The sequence below is a fragment of the Camelina sativa genome, chromosome 19, assembly GCF_000633955.1.
Source record: "Camelina sativa cultivar DH55 chromosome 19, Cs, whole genome shotgun sequence".
NCBI classification, from domain to species: domain Eukaryota; kingdom Viridiplantae; phylum Streptophyta; class Magnoliopsida; order Brassicales; family Brassicaceae; genus Camelina; species Camelina sativa.
Genome location: NC_025703.1, coordinates 989410 through 1006217, shown reverse-complemented (window position 1 = coordinate 1006217; position 16808 = coordinate 989410). Strand labels below are relative to the sequence as shown.

At 35.6% G+C, this 16808-nt stretch overlaps 3 protein-coding genes across 3 annotated transcripts; 1 reads left to right on the top strand and 2 right to left on the bottom strand.

Moving 5' to 3' along the window:
• Positions 123-1900, bottom strand: LOC104763937 (ADP-ribosylation factor 1-like 2). Its single transcript, XM_010487345.2, has 6 exons — positions 1621-1900; positions 1222-1312; positions 1021-1136; positions 862-921; positions 714-779; positions 123-629 (listed from the first exon to the last, which is right to left on the bottom strand). The coding sequence occupies exons 1-6, from the start codon at positions 1675-1677 to the stop codon at positions 441-443; spliced, it is 579 nt and encodes a 192-aa protein (XP_010485647.1). The 5' UTR covers positions 1678-1900; the 3' UTR covers positions 123-440.
• Positions 2295-10923, bottom strand: LOC104763936 (protein EXPORTIN 1B-like). The gene is made up of 32 exons (XM_010487344.2): positions 10598-10923; positions 10091-10207; positions 9914-10006; positions 9748-9819; positions 9456-9563; positions 9300-9382; positions 9022-9160; positions 8868-8936; positions 8714-8791; positions 8455-8517; positions 8333-8377; positions 8121-8228; positions 7916-8014; positions 7598-7801; positions 7124-7183; positions 6799-6909; positions 6440-6537; positions 6087-6195; positions 5183-5248; positions 5009-5107; positions 4836-4916; positions 4662-4751; positions 4435-4520; positions 4270-4350; positions 3992-4174; positions 3699-3765; positions 3446-3556; positions 3223-3330; positions 3001-3138; positions 2780-2917; positions 2586-2690; positions 2295-2501 (listed from the first exon to the last, which is right to left on the bottom strand). Exons 1-32 carry the CDS (start codon positions 10694-10696, stop codon positions 2379-2381), a joined length of 3231 nt encoding a protein of 1076 aa, XP_010485646.1. The 5' UTR covers positions 10697-10923; the 3' UTR covers positions 2295-2378.
• On the top strand, positions 11253-13829 carry LOC104763935 (probable NADH dehydrogenase [ubiquinone] 1 alpha subcomplex subunit 12). The gene is made up of 5 exons (XM_010487343.2): positions 11253-11423; positions 11859-11885; positions 12706-12797; positions 13288-13397; positions 13488-13829. The coding sequence occupies exons 1-5, from the start codon at positions 11332-11334 to the stop codon at positions 13644-13646; spliced, it is 480 nt and encodes a 159-aa protein (XP_010485645.1). The 5' UTR covers positions 11253-11331; the 3' UTR covers positions 13647-13829.

Sequence of the window (16808 nt, the reverse complement as noted above, 5' to 3'; positions counted from 1 at the left end):
TAATCTCTCAATTCATTTAGCTTGTTCTTAATTTATCGAAGTGAAGAGCCAAAGCTCAACAGAGGATGACAGAGACGCAAAAAGATCAATCAATCATCTTTTATGCTTTAAGGGATACTTGATGATCATATGAGAGTTTGACAGTGTACATTTTATCCATCAGAATTTTTTACAATGAAGCTCCAAAGTCATATCATGCAAAAAGGAGCCTAGCATTAAGCTTTCAGAAGCAGGGCCATGTGAAGACAAACGAAAAGAAAAACAACTTCCATTACTTAAGTATGGAGAGATTTTGATTTTATGATATTACTAACATATCAGAGGCCAAGAAGAAGACTTTGGCCATGGACTAAAAGTATATAATGGTGGATAGACTGAACACCATGAGCTTGATTTGGTACTTTTCGTATGTCAATTATAGCTAGTAAATGGAGTGAGTGTTAAAACGAGGGACCAACGGATGAGTAACCAGCAGCTTTAACCTCTTTGAGCGTAGAAGATAACCAGTCTAAGCCTTCATAGAGTCCATCTCCTTGAAGAGCACATGTTCCTTGTATATGCCATTTCCTGTTCTTGAGATCAAGTAAGCCAAGCCCTTCACATACTTCTCGAGGAGACATGGCTCCTCTCTGAGATTCATAAAGAATTTGGATGAATATTGGTAAATGAGAAAGATATCACATAAGGAAAGCTAGAGCTTTGAACTTTTTTACCATGTCTTGTTTGTTGGCAAACACTAGAATGATACTGTTGAGCATGAATGGGTCTCTTATGATATCCTGAAGAAATCAATTAGCAGAGGTTAGACAGTCCACAGAGACTAGTTCTACCCAAAAGTTTAGTGCAATTTTTATAAGGTACCTGAAATTCTTGCTTAGCTTTACCGATCCTCTCTCGGTCCAAGGAGTCTACCACATATATCTGCAAATGCATCAATTCGTTAACCATCTGTCTAAAGATTCCAGGAAAAGAGGAGAAGAGACTCTATGATCAGAAGCAAAAAAGAAGTGAAGACTTTACAAGTCCATCGGTATTATTGAAGTAATGTCTCCACAAGGGCCTGAGCTTCTCTTGGCCACCAACATCCCAGACAGTGAAAATCACATTCTTGTACTGAACTTTCTCAACATTGAAACCTGTATAAGAAAAAAAGTTCAAAATCCTCTCAGCAAACAAGTCGTGAGATAGTTCAAAAAAAACGCTTTGAGAGATCTGACCTACCGATTGTGGGAACAGTTGACAGAACTTCTCCAATGTGGAGCTTGTAGAGTATCGTTGTCTTCCCAGCCGCATCTAGCCCCAGCATAACGACCTGGTAAACGAAACACACAATCATATTTGAGAAACCCTAAACAACATAGATTAGTCATAAGAAACACACAAACAAGAGATAATCACAAATCACAATCATGATAAACCCTAAACCACATAGATGATTAGTCATAAGAAACACCACAAAACCTCTAGTAATTGAGCTGGGTTGGTAAATATACACAAAACAAAAGATCAATCATATATAATTCGTAACAAATGATGAAGGAAGGAACAGAAGATAGGTTAACACACGAATCCAACAAAAAGGGGAAGAAGGATTCAGTAAAAAGAAAGAGAGAGTAGTACCCTCATCTCCTGGTTTCCGAAGAAAGTATCGAAAAGCTTACGAAAAGTTTGACCCATCTCTGATCTCTCACACCCCTAAAAGCTTTTATTAAACCCTCACAACAACACGAAGACGAATGTTAATTGGTTTCTCTTATCCACAAAACCCCCTAATAAAAACTGAAGGAAACAGAGAGAATCAAAAGCTTAAGATGATCGATTTTTCCAGGAATTGAAGATTTTCCCGAGAAAGGTTGCGTTCTTTTTTGGGTACAATGGAATCAATCCAGGTGTGTATTTAGATTCGACTTGGTCATCTCTCTACAGTATTCAATTTTAATCCGGTTTACAAAAGTCAAATTAATTAGGGTCGGTTTAAAACCGGTTGAAGGGTAAAAACGAGATGCCGGAGGAAATTGCTCTTTGCAGTGTCAAGGCCCAACTAGGCCTGTTAATATTTCGTTTAAAACAAAGAATTTGATTATTGTTGTCCTCTAAACATATTTCATTTTGTTAATACTGATTACTGAATCAAATCATCCAGTCTTACGAAAAGAAGAGGAATACTAGCTACTCAAGTCAAAAACTGTTATGTAGAAAAGCTACACCAAATCCAAACGCACCTAACACTTCTCTCATTTCTAAGCTTTCCATTTCTCAAAATCGATTAGGAAGCTATCTACTACTCAAAAAAAAAAAAAAAAAACTCTTTAAAGCCTTTTACTATCATCAGAAAGAAAGCAACATAATTCATCCATTGGTCTAAGACACGAGAAGACTTAAGAATCAGTCATGTCGTCTTGAATTTCGCTGGGAGCTATAAGTCCAGGAATTGAAAGCATTCTTTGTCTCTCTCTCTCCATTTGAGCTGCAGCTTCCTCAACATACAAATCTTTGTTATCCTGAACAAATCAAATCCAATTCATTAGATATTTTTTATTTATGATATGTGGTCTTAACGGAAATAAGATACCAATAAGATATACCTGAGCAGAAAATTCCTTGGACTGAACAAGGAAGTCACGTATGTTATTCTTAAACCTGCCAGCGTCGCTTCTCGTCTCGTAAAGTCCATTCACAAACTGTGTCACCTGTTTTTGTTGTGTGTTGTCAGTTTTCAAGATAACTCGCAATCAAAGAAAAGAAAATCCTCTGGTTTAGTCAAGTTTAGAATAGTTACCTCTGTTGTAGTCATGTTGGGGAATGATGAGCTTAGAAGCTTGATGGTGTATTCACGAATAAAGGCAGCATTATTTGGACACGAATGATGTACCGTTGCAGCATCCCACAATGGTTCCGTCAAAGAATCACTCTCAACCTGAATATTTTTATGATCGATCCTTTAATTCTTCTGCATAAACTAGCCAAGTGGCAGATTTTTATGTAAGTTGGAATCTGTACCAGGCAAAATAGATGCTGCAGCACTAACACATGCAACTTGAACCCTGGCTTATGGAAGGTATCGGTCAAGACAGCAAATACTTCTTGCTCAATTTGCAGAAAGTATGTTCGGTAGAATTGGTTACAGATGTCAGATTTCTGTCACAAATCAGAGAGAACATGTTACATCATGAACAAACATAAGGGGCCAAAAGTGAAACAGTTAACACAACGAGAAAAAACCTGGAAGTTTTTCAGCATTTCGAGCAAGAGAATGAGCCCAGTTTCAGCGATATTTCTTTCAGTATGCCTAAATGCCCAGATAACTGAATCCATCACTAGCTTCAGTTGCTGATGATTAATTATAAAGAGGCACAAAAAACAAGAAAACTATCAATATGGAAAGGGAGTTAATAGCTTTCTAAGATCATGCAAAGAAAACTAACTGAAGAACATAATCACCAACCTCACTTGACAACTGTATCAAGGCACGGAAACAAAATGTGGCAATAGCACGAAGTAACGAGAAAAACTTGAGGCGGTGCTCTGGGTAATCTTCAAAATTTTTAGTAATCATCTACAGAAAAACAAATTGACCTTCATTAGATGCATAACTACGATTGGGAATCACAGTACATTGTTCATAATATCTCCAAAGTGTGGACTGACTTCAAATGCACATGTGGGAAGTATTTTCAATGGAGCATAGAATCCATTACCTCCAATGTGCACTGGAAAACAGCTTCAAATATGAGGAGAACTTCATCTTGCATTACAACCTTGTACCTACAGGAACACATCAACAAGTTGCCAACTTAGAAGATAATATAATTTAATGGTACATTTTGTGTAAAACTTCTTTGGCGATTTCACACAATTGAAACTTCTATGCATCAACTAATTCAATTAATCCATGATGATAAATAAAAATATTCTTAAAAGAGAAGACTGTAAACATCGTGGATTAATAAGGCAAACTGAAACAGAGAAGATACATACTTGTTTATTATCGTTGCAAATTATCGTTGCAAAGAGTGATAAGACTTCTGATTCTCTGGCATCAGGAACATTTCTTGCATAGTCGCCAAGTACTTGATCCATCATTGGTGGAACAAACTGTTTTCCAATGTGTGGCTGGTTTTCAGCTTTGTCTAAAAATGTTTCTATCAGCTTAAGGATTTCCCTCTTAACAGACCTGTTCCGTGAAGCATAAAGATGTAATGTTATTCCAGTTTGAAATAGAGGGGAATCAAAATCTGTGCTTTTATTTGATGTACATTGCCCTCCTACCTTAAAAGTTTAACAAGAGATGTTCTTGATGCGTATGGGCCCCCATTAGCAATGCTGCTTGACACAAGTTCACTATACATTCTGGTGCAGAAGAGGAAGAATTACGTCAATTATGTCTACCACATAACTCTTAACTGCAACATAACTATTGCATAAAGAGTGTACCTGTAAACATTCAGCATATCCAAGTAGATCAACGAAATTTGAGATAAGAAGTTTGTTCCAAGTGAAGTTGCAACCCGCGTATTTGTCTGCACACATATATAAGTTTATACCATGTAAGAAAAACCAAGGTCTACCAATGCACCAGCTCAACCATAATGAATCCTATATTTATGTATGAAATTCTAATGTTAAATAAAATTCCAGCCAAACTCTGTAAGATATCAGACCTGGAGGATATTAAGCACAGTACGTATCACATCTGGGTCCTTGAGGATATCTGCACTTTGGCGGGCTTGTCCTAAAATTTCTCCCCATTTCTAAATCATAGCAAAAAATACCTTTAGCCAGCTATGACAAAAACAAAAGCTGAACAGTACCTTTTTACTTAACACTTAACAGACCTGATTCGGGAGAGCCATCAACCTCTGGAGGTATTCACCCCTCTTCTGAGCATCTGATTCTGCCTGGATCATAGTACCAACCTGGAGAGAGAGATAAATAGAGACAAAGAATGCGATCACAATAAGAAATAGCTTCCCATCTCCATCAAAGAGACACGACTAACAATACTTACAGATTCATAAAATGTGTGAATCTGATGAAGCTCAAGATCTCCAACAATTGTAGTAAGGCTTGATAGAAGTTCAGATACAAATGGCTCACTTTCTCCAACCTGAAAAGCACAGAATGTCACTTTTTAGATGATAAACTAAGAATTAAAAGGTGTCTTAAACGGACCAGTACATACCTGAGCAATAACGAATCTTCGGTTGCACTTTATAACAATTTTCAAGAATGTGTCGCATGCCATGTCCTAAAAAAACGTAGGTCGTTAGATAACCCAGACCACCCAAAGACCACAGGGACAGCAATAAGGTGAGCAATGACTTTTTATGAACACTGAGACGTAATAAACGATGGTACAATCAGATATAAAGGGATAGTAATGAAATCAAATTCTCAACTGGTTCTACTTAATATGAAAGATTCAGCCAAGAAACTATAACTCCTACAGAAATTCTAATTCCAACTTGAAAAAGGGAAGAATTACCTGAACACCAGGATGCGTCTCATGCATAAATTCAAACAACTTATGGACAACTGTCTTCAGAAACTTCCAATGGGCTCTTAAGAATCTTGAATATTGTCCAACAACATACCTGAAGCGAATGTACAAGAACACAAGTCAAATACTCAAACAAATCATGCATGGGACAAGTTTAAGTTTTGGGATATATATAATGCTAGCAGGTAACAAGTGATCCACTTCTAGAGAAAATCTCACGCTACATAAGTACCAACATCCAAGCCAAAATCAACAATATAATGTATAGGTATTAATTTTGATAAGATGTAATGAATAGGTTTCAATTCTAGAATCCATGATGTAGNAAGAATGTGTCGCATGCCATGTCCTAAAAAAACGTAGGTCGTTAGATAACCCAGACCACCCAAAGACCACAGGGACAGCAATAAGGTGAGCAATGACTTTTTATGAACACTGAGACGTAATAAACGATGGTACAATCAGATATAAAGGGATAGTAATGAAATCAAATTCTCAACTGGTTCTACTTAATATGAAAGATTCAGCCAAGAAACTATAACTCCTACAGAAATTCTAATTCCAACTTGAAAAAGGGAAGAATTACCTGAACACCAGGATGCGTCTCATGCATAAATTCAAACAACTTATGGACAACTGTCTTCAGAAACTTCCAATGGGCTCTTAAGAATCTTGAATATTGTCCAACAACATACCTGAAGCGAATGTACAAGAACACAAGTCAAATACTCAAACAAATCATGCATGGGACAAGTTTAAGTTTTGGGATATATATAATGCTAGCAGGTAACAAGTGATCCACTTCTAGAGAAAATCTCACGCTACATAAGTACCAACAATCCAAGCCAAAATCAACAATATAATGTAGATGTATTAATTTTGATAAGATGTAATGAATAGGTTTCAATTCTAGGATCCATGATGTAGAAAAAAACTCACATGATGTTGCTCGCAATAACAGCTTTATTGTCTTTTCCCTTGACGACTTCACATAAACTTAACAAATCGCGGATAACCATCACTAGAAATCTGTTTTCCTGAAAAGAAAAGAAAACAGACGGAGTTGTTTGATATGATTAGTAAAGGACACAAACGTCACAAAACACTGGTGGTAGAACCAATGTAACACAAATCGACCATAAAGCAATAGGAGACCACTCAAGAACACTAATAACATTAGAAACATTAGAAAAATGCTAGCACATACCTAGGGCCAAAAGTATATGACTGAAATATAAACAAATCTAAAACTGTAGTTCATTACAAATACAATTAGACACTGAGAACGGAGATCTTACCTGTTCTACTATCATGGATCCAGAAATGGACCCAATAGCCCAGCATAAAGTGTTCAGATTGTTCCATGCCCATTCCTCCCCGCTCAACTGTTTGCTTAGCTTACTCAACATCTTAGAAGAAACAACAAAAAGTTGACATCAATACAACAGGGGTAAGCCAAGATTCTACCCTTTCAAAGTACGGCTAATCCACAATCATGAACACTTCTACATATACTACCATTAGCACACATAACAATAGTAAAGAATTAAAAGTAAACTCTGAAAACTAAATCATTCTAGAGTCAAGAGGATAGGAAAATCTAGCAACCCTCAAAATAAGTACCTGTTTTTCTGTATCTTCATGATCAAGGTGAGAGAGGTAGATTAATGTCTCCCGCATTATCTGCATTGGTGTAAAATATGAAATGGAATACCATATAATTGAAACCTAAAAGTCGGATCATATAATAGAACTTTCTTCTAATATATCATAACACTATTGGTATCCTATATCAAAGGAGTAGCGATGCGAGTAAAAGTTGTGTCAGTTTTTCTCTCCGATTTCATGAGTCAAGGAAAAAAAAGAGAGTTTTAAATAGAGCTAATTCAACATTAAAAAATAATCAAAAGTCTAAATAAACATTCATTTATATTTATTTTGTTTATATTTCTATTATATAGTAATTGTAAAAAATAGCTAATACTTTTTAACCACAAATATAAATACTCTGTTTAATAACTATGAATGAACATGCCGTGTGTGGAGGACCTAGTATATCTTACATAACTGAAGATAGGTCATATGCACGATTGGTACCTTATACTGGACAAGAACATCATTATCCTTCATAGTTTCACGGACAATGTTCCCATTTTCGTCCTCAACAATTAACACTTCTTCAGGCTTAGCCATGCGACTAATCATGAGCCCCCTTAATTTTGACAATGGATCTGAATAAATTTTATGCCGCTCTGTGACTTCAGGTTTAACACCATCAACCGTACGAGGAAGGAAAGCCATCTGATACTAGGAAAATAAAGACCCAGGTAAGTAAATACATCAAAGCAAAGTTCAACCAATACAATATCTATAATCCTGATTTCCATTCTATACAAGAGCATAAAGGAGTCATACTTGCATTCCAAACAGACTTGGAGTTAGTGCAGGGTGACCGACATGATGTTGCGACCCAAACAACTCCAAAACTAATGAATTCCAATAGTCCAAACAAACCTGTTCACTCGTAAGCAAGCAAAACGTGTCAGTTTCCAAAACATTGAAAAAATAACATGAAACCATTATGTATATATATAAATATTAAAAACTATAATTCACATACCTTGAATACTTCAGAGTCATCAACATATGATATGCTAATGAGATATCCCAGACCCGCAAGTAAGAGAGAAATATTTTCGGGTGAAGATTCTAGAACTTTTCTATGTGACTGCAAACGAAAAAAGAGTAGAAAAACAAATGCAAAACCATCGTCCATCAGTTACACATCCAAAACAACCTGACGTAACTTACTCAACAAAGAAAGAGATATACCTTGAAAAACGAAGTGAAAAACAGTGCCAAGTTCTGGATAAAAGCCTAGAGGTAAAGAAGATATACAGTCATTATCTCGAAAAATACAATGGCCAGAAACTAACCCACAACAAAAAACTTGCCTGTTCTTCACTACTTCCGGTTGAATATGCCTTAGGGATATTAAAATTTAAAGGAAGAATTGCCTGCAGATATGAAAACAAGTATGGGCATCAACCTAGAAGCCAAATTATCATGAAAGTCAATCTAAATACAGGACAGAACAGGTAAACGACCATAGAAAGTACATTGACTAACTAAAAGTGAGACTCTATAGTAGGATCATTAATGAATAAATCCACGAAAACAAGTAGAACCAACAAACAAAGATAACAGCACTACCTGCAAGTGATTCATGAAGATGCTGTACATCTTGACATATTGCACATTGTAGACTTCCCCAAAATTAAGAGCTGCAACCTGCCAGAAAAACACTAGTTAGACAATGACAGCAAAATAGTGACAGCAGAAAAATCTGAACTACATACTGGCATACCTCTGACAGACACTGAAGTGAGAGATTCCTATATGCTGGAACAGGGAAGAAATTAAGTAGGGTCTCCAGCTGCCAATAACTAGATCAGTAATGGGAGATTTTGTAATTAAAGACTTGTTAACTTATTTCATTCCACTTATTCCAAAAATATTACCAACGGGGACTCAAATATATATCCCAACGGAATCCAAGAAAGATAGGCATGCAATGCAGAGAGTGTTGCACGTATAAGCTCTGGTCTATGGGACACTGAGAAGACATATAGGCATAGCTCGTGAATGAGTTCAAATTCACTGCATAAGAAAGCAGTATAAATCAGTAAAGTATGAAAAACAAACATTAGCTACAAATTACGGACATATACTTGAACATAGTTAATTCTTATTTCTACTTTATTCTAATAAAGTAAACTTCTTGAAAAGTCTAACTTGCCTGTTTAGAGATTGTTTGAGTTCATCGATCTTTTGCTGAGTCATCTCTCCTCTTGAGAAGTCAAAGACCTCCTCACTTAGGAGCTAAGAAAATAAGAAATGTTATTTAAATACACAATGAACTTAATTAATGCAAAGGTAACTAGATTGTACTTACTTTCAAGATAGCCATGCAGTTCTCACAGATAGTTTCACTAGTTTTCGCAGCTTTAACTAGATCAGGAATAAAGCTTCTCCATTTTGCTGGCCACTCATGTTTCACGATCTGCACACACATCACATCATACGTTATTCTCAAAGACTAAACAAACTTTTTCGATAAATTGGCATGAGCAAAATGTTCAGACGAAGTTGGCTTCAGCAAAAGCCATACCAGATAGTGAACACAAAAAACAGAACTCAATGCAAATAAGTATATATATATATTATAGCAGAAACCCTGAAGGTACCTGAACCAGGATGACATTTAACTTGTTAACATAAAGCCTTTCCGCTCTGAAAGTTGCTTCATCCCCTGAGAGCTACACGGTAAATTCATCATCAAAACAATTCAGTTAATCTATCCTCTTCGTTCTAACCCAAAAAAAAAACAACCTAATGCCTATAGATACATACCAGCACAATGACTTCAGAGATGTAATTTTTCATTCCATCACGTTGTTCATCGGGTAAGGCGTTCCACCTGTATTTGATAACACCTGCCAGCACCTGAAATAATAGATAATGTCAAGAAAAATCAGCAGCAAAATAATGAGAATACAAGAGCAGATTAAAGAGAACACTGAAACCTACCTGTAGTGCAAAATATTTTGTATGCGTACTACTGGTGTTCTGTAGAATGTGAACCACTTGAAGCCAAGTATCAGGATTAGCTTTCAAATTCCGCAAGATATTATCCGCAGAAGCTCTCTGCAAAGTGTTTTCAAACATTATTATCTCTCATGGAAAGCATATAGATGCAAAAACTTGGACTATTTGATTCCAAAGCATCAACACAAATTACATAAAACTGTTGAGTGTTTTTTTTTTTTTTCCAGATTACAAGAATAATCACAAACAAATCGAAGCAACGACACTAAAATAATCTGAAACCCACGAAAAAAATCAACCAAACTCATCCAATTTATATCGGAAATTCTAAACCCTCGCCTAAACCCCCAAATCNAAACAAAAAAAAAAAAAAAAAAAAAAAAAGCGACGACAAAGACGCCGCATTAACAGTAATAAATAGACCGCTTAATGCGGTGGCTATACTCTCGCTCATCGTTAAAAAAATCACCGATAAAACAATGGACTCACTTCTTCCTTAGATCCGGTAGCGTAAAAGGCCTCAACAGTGGCATCGAGTAAAGGGACGTCAATCGGCTGACTCAAGTCTCGTAACTTCTCAGCAGCCATGGCGGAGACGATTCACAAATTCCAGAAGAAGAATCGAAAAAAAAAAGGAGACTCGATTACGAGAGTGAATCAATGAAGGGAAAACAAATTTCTCGAGTTTTTTTTTTCTCTGGGTAGAGGTAGAGCGGTACGGAAGAGAGAGGCAGTTTTAAATATAGGGGAGAGCAGAGGTTTGTTTTTGAAAGACCAGCTTAAGATTGACGCTGGAGACGCTGGGAAAAAGGAAGGACTTGTAATTTTGTTTTTTATTTCGTATTTATCTTTTACTTTTTCGTTGACCGTCTCAGGGTTTGAATTGTATACAGAGCTACTCATATATTTAGTAGTATTATTCAAATATTTTACCTGAATCAATTATGTGTTGTTCCGATGTCCATTCTAGTAAAATGTTTCAGCTTCATAAACCTTTTTTGCCACAATATCACGAGGAAGGGCATAGCGAGAAGTGGCCCGTGGCCCATGGACCATGGCCCGTTAAACATCGATCGATCTAGGCGAATCATGTAAACACAAAGCGTAACCCAACAAATACAAAACGGTGCGATTATGTTGCCCCTTGTTATTTCGTCGTCGTCGACATCAAAATCAAATCCTGATTCCGAGAGAGAGAGAGAGAGAGATAACGGAGGAAGACGATGGCTTTGACGGCGGCGAAGAGTGCGCTGGAGGCGATTAGAGAGAAAGGTCTCGGCGGTTTCATGAGGATGCTTCGAGAAGATGGCTTCGTGTTAGTTCCTTGTCTTTCTTATCGATTTCTCTCGTCTTCTTCTACCCTGGATTTGATTCGTTGGATCCCAAAAACCTAGGAATTCGAAAGATCTTTCTGTTTTCTAAGACATTCTTTCATTTTATTTGAAGATTCTAGATGAACACGCGTTATATTCTCTGCTTAATCTGCCTTTAGTGTTTGTATAGCTGAGTGTTTTGTTTGCAATGAATAGTTATCATTCTTCGGATTTTTTTCACCCAAATGTTAGATCTTTGTTAATGGGAAATGAAATTGAACACTTTTTGCTGAGTGAACATCAAATTCTTAAGATAGGCTCACATGTTTCTGGCTGCTTATTATTTTCAAGATCTTATTTGTTTTTATTTTGAGGTAATATCTACTTAATGACATTTTTCTAATTGCTTCTTTCATTTTTTTTCCTTTTTATTACAGGAGATGTTTAAAAGATGGGAACCTCTTGTAAGTAATTATCTTTTTAGATATTTTGTGCTTACTGTCTCACTTATTTAGAGATTACGTATATGATTCAAGTGATTGTTCAGGAATCCTTTGAAGGCTAAGTTCATTATCATATTCTTTTATGTGGCCCTTGCTGTATGAGCGAACATCATTACGTCAGATTTAAACTACTGTGAAACAGAAGCTTGCCAATTCTTGAACTGTTTACTGCTCTTCAACTTGGACTGCTGACTTTGGCATAATTCTGTCAATTCCCTCATAGATGCAATAATGTAAGTTGACACGGAGCTCGGTAAAGAAACAGTGACAGTGAAGGATTTTTAGTATTCCAAAGATAGTCTTGTTACATGTCTGAAGGAATTGACGGTATTATGCCACAAGGCATTTCAATTTGAAGAGGATGAAGAGCTCAAAAAGTGGTCAGGTCTGTTTCAGGATAGAGTTTGGCTTACTAAGTAGTCTTGATTCATGAAAGCTCCTAAGAACCAAAGAATTTGTGCCTCTTGACGAATTGTATATAAGTTGGATCTGTCATTCTTATAGGCTCTAGATAATTGGTGAATTTCGCTTAGAGCATTTGCAAAGTAGTATCATTTTATTTCTAAAAATCAGAATATTATCCTACCATTATAGAGAATTTGAATGCATTCTCTTTAAAGCAGAAAACCCATCTTTTGTCGGCTCCTGATTCTGAATGTTAGTGGATCATACAGTATGCTTGAATATTGCCTAACTTATAGTTTCCACAGTCTTCATATTTTAGCTTGCTGGTGAGTCTCACTTTCTGATCAATATCGTTAAATGTCTCTATTTGATTAAGGCAAACTAAGATACACAACATAGGAGCAACGCTTGTTGGTGTTGACAAGTTCGGTAACAAATACTACCAGAAGCTGGGTGATACTCAATACGGTACGTGGTTCTTTTCAATAGTTTCATATGTTACCTATTCAAAATCATGCTTTTACCAAAAAAATGGATGACACTGTAGTGTGGGATATCAAATACTAGTATCTATTCCAAGAATACCGTTTGTAATATTCAGTGGAAATGTTTGCTTGTCCTGAGTCCCAGCATTTAGTATAGTTATGGAAAATGTATTAGCTCACAGCATGATTTGATGACTTAATTTTAATCAGAGCATGAGAAGACTGAGCATGTTAACGTACTTCACCAGAGATTTGTATAGCTTTTTTCAGTACAGATAAATCAAATTTGTGTGATAGTTTTAAAAGAAAATATGTGCTCAACTTCTTGCTTAAAGGATCTTTATCTCTGTAGAAATAGTGGTGAAACAATACATGTATCTCTGTAGAAATAGTGGTGAAACAGTACATGTATCTCTATAGAATGTTAAGTCAATAGGCTTTTACACTGAAACAAGCAATCACTTTGTTAACAGGTAGGCACAGATGGGTAGAGTATGCTGCCAAGTATCGTTACAACGCATCTCAAGTACCAGCTGAATGGCATGGGTGGCTTCATTTCATCACTGATCACACTGGAGATGAGGTAAAAAGCAAAAGCCGTTTCTAATTTGCAATCAATCAAATTGCTTCAAAACTTGGAAAACAAATAACATTGTCTGTCTGTTTTTTCAAGCTATTGAGTTTGAAACCAAAAAGGTATGGGCTTGAGCACAAAGAGAACTTCTCTGGAGAAGGTGATGCATACATATACCATTCGAAGGGACATGCCTTGAACCCTGGGCAAAAGAATTGGACTCGATACCAATCATGGGTACCCACTAAGACTCAGTAAGAAGATGAGACATCTAGTTGATGCTCTGTGAGATTTTCTCTCGAATGATTTGTTGTTTCTGTGTCTTTTTTAATAAATTAAAGCTGTTTGGATCTAAAGCTGAACACTTGGGTTTTTTTTTTGTATTTGGAATATTGTAATTGACGCTGTTTAATAACTTTATGATCCTTAAACTTCTCATCATGTTTGTTCACATGTGGACAGAAGATAGAAATATTTTTTTTCGTGTATATCTTCCAATAAAGAAAAATATACTTATCTTCCAAAAAAGCCTTAATATTTAAATACATCTGCATAGTCGACCAAAAAAATTAAAAAACATCTGCATGAGATATTTTCCCCGAAAAGGATATCTATCATCATAAGAAGATAAATGGTACGCATTGCTGGACCTGGAATGGAATTTAATTATTAAAAAAAAAAAACATGACTGCCGGCCGAAAACATGTTTTGTTTTTCTTTTAAAAAAAATTTATATGGGAATAAATCAATAAATTAAAAACAAAATCAGCACCTCTGTTGTGTACCACCTTCTTACATAGTTTTTCTTGGTTCCTTGTCTTTTTTAGGTCAAGTTTATCACTTCTGTTGCCAACTTTCTCTAAACAAGAAAAATCGAAATTTGCAATTTTGATTTAACAGAAACAAATATATGCAAAACACACTATTAAGACTAATTTCGTACCAAAACGGGTGAAATAAATAATTTTAAGGAAAAATTACTAGTTTGACCCAAATTAAACAATTAATTGCTAGATTAGCTCTTAAAATTTGAGGGTTAATTGGGTTAGTTTCATACCGAAAATATCCTTTTTCGCTTTGTTAGGAAAAAAAAAGTCAATATTACCTTTGGTTAAAAATTTCTTCAATTTCGTTTTTTTTTAAATATAAAAGTCTGTCATACAAGTAATGGCAGATTAATTTGTAAGTGGCATATTTATTGTCGATGACAGTTTTTATTGGCAGACTTATTTTAGATGGCAGATTAATTTGCAGAGTTTGACGGCAGATTTGTTTTCTATGGCAGATTTATTTGAAGTGTATAACGACAGATTTTTTGTGAACAACAGATTTTCTTAACGCGACAGACTTATTTATAAAGTCATGACAAATTTTCATTGTTTTAGTCAAATTTTTTGGAATTTTGTGGCCGATTTTTCATGATTGTTGTAACAGTTTTATTTTTCACTTAAAAAAATCTGTCACATTGCGACAGATTTATGAACGTAAAAATAATTGCTAGTTTGACATCTAGTGGTGACAGATTTTTTTGAAGTTATGACTGATTTTTGGATTGAAGGAAAAATCTGTTGTTTGATAACAGATTTTCGAAAGTCTTTTTAAAATTGCTATATTGACCCACATGCACAATATACGTTATGGCAGATTTTCTTATGTTATGACAGTTTTTTTTTTCTACTAAAAAATTTGTTACTTGATAACAGATTTATTATATATGAATACAATGATAACAGATTTTTTTTTGTTGATATAGTGACAGCAGATTTGTTATCTGTAATGACAAATCTATTATTTCGAGTTTGATAACATATTTTTTTATAACAGATTTTTTTCAGGGTAATGACAGATTTATTAGTGTCTTTTGTGACTGATGTTTTTTAAAGTTAAGCGACAGACTTTTGTAGCAGTTGCCATATATGGCGAGAATCTAGGGTTTACCTTATTTTTTCTCTTTTGTATCGTGCCTCCCCTCCCCCTATATCGACTGAATTTTTTTTTTCTCTTTTGGGTTCATCTTATTTCTTTCCATAAATTCCTTCTTCCTCCTCTCCAATGTGGATTTAATCATGCTTTCTTTGCTTTTGGGGTTCATAATCGACTTCTCTATTATTTTCCTTTTAAGGTGGTTTTTTTTTCATCCCTTCCTTCACGTTTTAGAGTGATTTTTACACAACCAAGAGAATATGAAGCAGTTGATTCTCGTTTGTGGTAATTGGATCTTTGACAACAACAAATGGTTGTTTGTTGTTGATAATGAAAGGGGTTCACGAATTCTATAATGTAACGATCAAAGCAGATTTGATGATTCCATTGAAATGGTATATGAGGATTACATGCTGGATAACAAGGTATCTGATGTTGTCTTGAGTTACAAGATCTCAAAGAGGTTATTGCAGGATTTACCCAGTGATACACCACCAGTTATTATCGATCATTCTCGTCAGTTGCACACTTTTATGGGACAATTGGAAAGGGTTACAGGTCGACTTTGTGTTGAAGTGAAGAAGAAAATACAGACTGATTTGAATCACAAGGGTAAGAAACGAGGAAGAGATGAAAATGATCAGGTTGGAGAAGAGTATCTTGATATGGCCAGCGACACAAATGAAGAAGAGATGGATGAAGATGATAGTAGATTTGATTATTGTGATGATTCTGACGGAACAGATTCTGATGATGAGAATTTTACCGTGTATGGAATTCCACCAGAAGAAGAGGATCATAAATAGCCAATGAAGAAAAGGAGTTCATCTTTTTATATTGAAGAACATAAGGAACCTGTTGATGTCTCAAAGGTAGACTTGTCTTCTGTGAATTTGGTTGTTGGGCAAATGTATGATACAAAGGAGCACCTAGAAACACGGTTGAAGATACTAACCTTGGTACAAAGGTTTGATTATTTTGTTTACAAATCGAGACCAACACTATTGATTGTCAAGTGTTGGGTTAAAGGATGCAAGTGGAGGGTAAGAGCTGCAACATTAAATCACTTTCCAAAGTTTGAGGTGCGTGTGTTTATTTCAGCACATACATGTTCTGTAACGGAGCGCTCTACACGTGCCCGGCAAGCAGATCATCATATTCTAGGAGAGTTGTACAAAGATTTTATTGGTGGAGTTAGTCCCAAGGTACTGCCAATGCATGTTGCTGAAGCGTTAAATAAACGCTTTCAAATCAAGGTATAATTTTTCCATTTATTTAACATTATTTCGATTATTTTGTTTAGCTTTAGCATTATTCCGTTTTTTTCACAACAATGAAAAAAAATATTTGTTGATGATAGATGGATTATTGGAAAGCATATCGAACGTTAAGGCATGCTTGCGAGTTGGTCAGGGGTAGTCCAGAGAGTGGTTATGAGCAGCTTCCTACATATTTGTATATGATAAAAAGGGCAAATCCTGGAACTTTTACACAGCT